This window comes from Colobus angolensis, unplaced genomic scaffold (assembly GCF_000951035.1).
Source record: "Colobus angolensis palliatus isolate OR3802 unplaced genomic scaffold, Cang.pa_1.0 Scaffold13, whole genome shotgun sequence".
NCBI classification, from domain to species: Eukaryota; Metazoa; Chordata; class Mammalia; order Primates; family Cercopithecidae; genus Colobus; species Colobus angolensis.
In genome coordinates, this window is record NW_012114252.1 from 9,591,086 (window position 1) to 9,595,464 (window position 4,379).

Genomic DNA, 4,379 nt, shown 5'->3' on the forward strand with positions numbered 1-4,379 from the left:
GCCAACAGTAGTCACTGGCGATGTCTAACCAAGCACAGGTTCTGACAGACAAGGGGGCATGGAAACACGAACTAAACCCAGGAAGATGGATTCACCCAGCAACCCAGAGTGGAGCCTCTTCTTCCTGGTGAAGTGTCATTGATAACAAATGGGACATTTCTAGTGTTAAAGTTTCAGCAGAAAGTTGGTCCCTACTGTTCTGGGTTGAATTGTACATCCCCGAAAGATATATTGAAGTTCCAAACCCAGTACGTGTGAATGTGCCTTATTGGGAAATAGGTCTTTGCAGATGTAACCAACTTAAGTTGAGGTCCTACTGGAATAGGTGGGCCCTAATTCAATAGGAATGGGGTGTGTGTGTGTTTGTTTGTTTTGACGGAGCCTCACTCTGTTGCCCAGGCTGGAGTGCCATGGTGCAGTGCCGACTCACTGCAGCCTCTGCCTCCCAGGAGGTTGGGATTACAGGCACCTGTCATCAAGCCTGGCTAATTTTTTTGTATTTTTAGTAGAAACGGGGGTTTCACCATGTTGGCCAGGCTGGTCTGAAACTCCTGACCTCAGCCTCCCAAAGTAGTGGGATTACAGGCATGAGCCACCACGCCCGGCCTGAATGGTGTCTTTATAAGAAGAGACACAAATACATACACAAAGGAAAAATACTACGTGACAACAAAGGTAGGAAAGAGAATACTGCACACCTGCAAGCCACAGAACAGCAAGGATCACTGGGACCCACCAGAAGCTGGAAGAGGCAAGGAATGATCCTTCCCTAAAGTTGTCAGAGGGAGCATGGGCTGCTGCCACCTTGATTTCAGACTTCTAGCTTCTAGAACGGTGATAGAAGAAATTCTGTTGTTCTAAGTCATCCAGTTTGTGGAGCTTTGTTACAGCAGTCCTGGGAAGCCAACATGCTGGCCAAAGGCTATTTTTTAAATTTCCCGCAGAGTGGGCCTAGAACTGTGTGAGTTCTTTTGGCATCACTATTTCCCGGAGAGAAGTCATACCTACAGAGGGACAGAGCATCAGCCCAAAAGAGGGTGCTACCTGTCTACCTGGGATGAGGCTGACCTCTGGCTGGGCTGGGTGGATGATGTCTCAGGTATGGTAGAAGATACATCCACCTACATTAGCTTGATGGAGTAACCTCATCTTTGTTTTTCCAAACTATAGGAAGAAAGCTTTTCTTTCTGTTGAAAATGAAACTAGTAGGTAGTGGAGATGAAATATAATTGCAGCCAGTTCTGAAATTTGCATATAAATGACTGTACTACATGCAAATTTATAATTCAAGTGTTACCCATGCTTAATGATAACCTCTTACTACATCATTTCCTTGTTAAGTTTGCTTTAGGATTTGTATGTGTCTTAATAACATATAATTAGTTTAAAATCTCTTCCGGTTATATCTTGAAAGAGCATGTCTGTTTTTAGCAAAAATAACAAGTGACCCATAAAAAGGAGGCACTCCTGTGCACTGTCACATACAGGGAAGTGTGAAAGGGGACTTTCGCTCTTTATCCTTGCATTGATTGCATTTTAAGTTTTTTTTTTTTTTTTTTGAGACAGATTCTTGCTCTGTTGCCCAGGAAGGAGAGCAGTGGTGCCATCACAGCTTACTGCAGCCTCAAACTCCTGGACTCAGGCAATCCTCCCAGTTCCCCCTCCCAAGTAGCTCAGAGGACAGGTGTGTGCCACCATGCCCACCTAATTTTTTTACTATTTGTCGAGGCAGGGTCTCACTATGTTGCCCAGGCTGGTCTCAAACTTCTGAGCTCAAGTAATCCTCCTACCCTGACCTCCCAAAGTTCTGGGATTATAGGTGTGAGCCACTGTGCCTAGCCTGACTGAATTTTTTCATGAACATTCACTGCTTTTATACTTCATTTATTGGGTTGGTGCAAAAGTAATTGCGTCTTTTATTTCAGTGGCAAAAACTGCAATTACTTTTGCACCAACCTAAAAACTCTTTTTTTTTTTTTTTTTACAAATTTGTTTTTTAAAATTAACCATCTCATGCTTAGAAGTAGGCTCTTGTTTATTCCACTGGATAAGTAGAAAACACAACTCTTCAAGGCAGAGCATCTGGGAAAGGTATTACAATTAATCTAACGCATATGTTTCCAGATAGCACCTAGGGCTCATGTTACTGGAGGAATGTAATCCCCTCTTTCACTTCTGTTTCACTCAGGAGACATTCCTAGAGGAAATGGAATATGAGGTCTTTAAGACATAGCTGAGACCAGGGCACGTCACACTTTATTATGTGTGTAAGTCACCTGTGGCTCTTGTTAAAATGCAGGTTCTAACTGAGATGGTCAGGTGTGGTGCCCAAGATCCTACAGGGCTAACAAATGATGTCAAGCTCCTAAATCAGATGCTGCTCACCCACAGACCACACCTGGAGTAGCAGATACTTTGACTTCACTGTAGGCTCTTGAAGATTCTCCTGCTGACTTTCACAATTTAAGCAGGAAGGTGGCCAAACACTCAATAGGAAAATGGGCAAAACTCATTACCAAACAATTCACAGAAAAGATATAAAATGGCTAGAAAACATATGAAAAGGTGTTTGACCTCATTTATGATGTAAGAAATGCAAATGAAAACTACACTGATATACAATTTCTCACCAAATTGGAAAAATTGTAAGGTATCACACTTCATGTGGAAGGGCTTTTGGGAAACAGGCACTGTCACACATCGCTGGTAGAGATGGAAGGCGACACAACTGCTATGCAGTGGAATATGGCAATATCTGACAACACAATGTATGCATTTGCCATTTGTGCCAGCAATCCCACTACTAGGAGTTTTCTGTGAAAATACATCTTAAACAAAAAGAAAATATTATGCACTGGGTTATTCATTGAAGCATTATTTATAATGGCAAAATGTTGGAAAATATCTAAATACCCAAATATTGGAAATAGAGCAAATGTGGTGCATACACATAAAGAGATATTATTCAACTGAGAAAATGAATGAGAAAGATGTGTATTAATATATGTGAAATGATTTTCAGGATATGTTGTTTTAAAAAGAAAAAAAAAGCAACTGAACTATGCTGTCTTTGGGTAAAAAATAGGGGAAAGTATGCTAGTATCTGCTTATTTCTACCAAAATCCCCCAACCCACACAGGAAGGATAGCTAGAGATCACTAAATTTGTCACCTTCAGATGTTAGGTGGGAACAAAGCAGAAAGAAAAGGAGGAATGGGGAACAAAGGGTGAGTAATACTTCTCTGAATACACTTTTCTGTACAATTCTAACTTTTTAATATTAATGTTTTACATATTTAAAAAAAAAGGCAGAACATAAAATTAACAATAAAGAAAACTCGGCCAGGCGCGGTGGCTCATGCCTGTAATCCCAACATTTTGGGAAGTGGAGGCAGGCGGATCACAAGGTCAAGAGATCAAGACCATCCTGACCAACATGGTGAAACCTCGCCTCTACTAAAAATACAAAAATTAGGTAGACGTGGTGGCACACACCTGTAATCCCAGCTTCTTGAGAGGCTGAGGCAGGAGAATCACTTGAACCCAGAAGGCGGAGGTTGCAGTGAGCCAAGAACAGGCCATTGCACTCCAGCCTGGTGACAGAGCAAGAGTCCATCTCAAGAAAAAAAAAAAGAAAACTCTAAAATGGAATACAAACAAACACATAGACCTATATAATGAATAATGTAACCACACTGAAGTCAAAACATTTTTTAAAGAACAAACCCCAGTAACTTTGAACAAAGCGTATGAACTATATGTCATTAGATCTTTAACCTAAAGAACTCAAAAGAGTATTGAACTCTGATAAGCTGGCTGTTTTTGTTTGTTTGTTTAATTTGCAGATGTATGAGCTAGACATTCTGAAATGAATTTCTGTATATTTCAAGACTGAGAAAATAAGTAATATATTCTTGACAATGGGAAGTGGGTTTCTCACTGTCAGAGAAAGGATTTAAAAATATGGAAGGAAGACGGAAAGAATAAACCCTGTGGTGTTGGATTGGCTTTGGGGATATCAGTATAAACTCATGAGTTTTAATAGATGACAGAGAGCGTGAGAAAGAGAGATAGGTCCTTTCTTCCCGTGCCGATATCGCTGTTGCAAACATGGTTAACATCCCTAAAACCCGCCGGACTTTCTGTAAGAAGTGTGGCAAGCACCAACCCCACAAAGTGACACAGTACAAGAAGGGCAAGGATTCTCTGTATGCCCAGGGAAAGCGGCGTTATGACAGGAAGCAGAGTGGCTATGGTGGGCAAACTAAGCCGATTTTCCGGAAAAAGGCTAAAACTACAAAGAAGATTGTGCTAAGGCTTGAGTGCGTTGAGCCCAACTGCAGATCTAAGAGAATGCTGGCTATTAAAAGATGCAAGCA

The 4,379-nt window shown here is 41.2% G+C and overlaps 1 protein-coding gene across 1 annotated transcript in view; it reads left to right on the plus strand.

Moving 5' to 3' along the window:
* The first annotated feature begins 4,110 nt into the window (after positions 1-4,110).
* LOC105505857 (60S ribosomal protein L36a-like) overlaps positions 4,111-4,379 on the plus strand; it is a 507-nt gene continuing 238 nt past the window's right edge. Inside the window, exon 1 of the mRNA XM_011933822.1 lies at positions 4,111-4,377. Coding sequence (XP_011789212.1) covers positions 4,111-4,377 — 267 coding nt within the window. The remainder of the gene's footprint in view (positions 4,378-4,379) is intronic.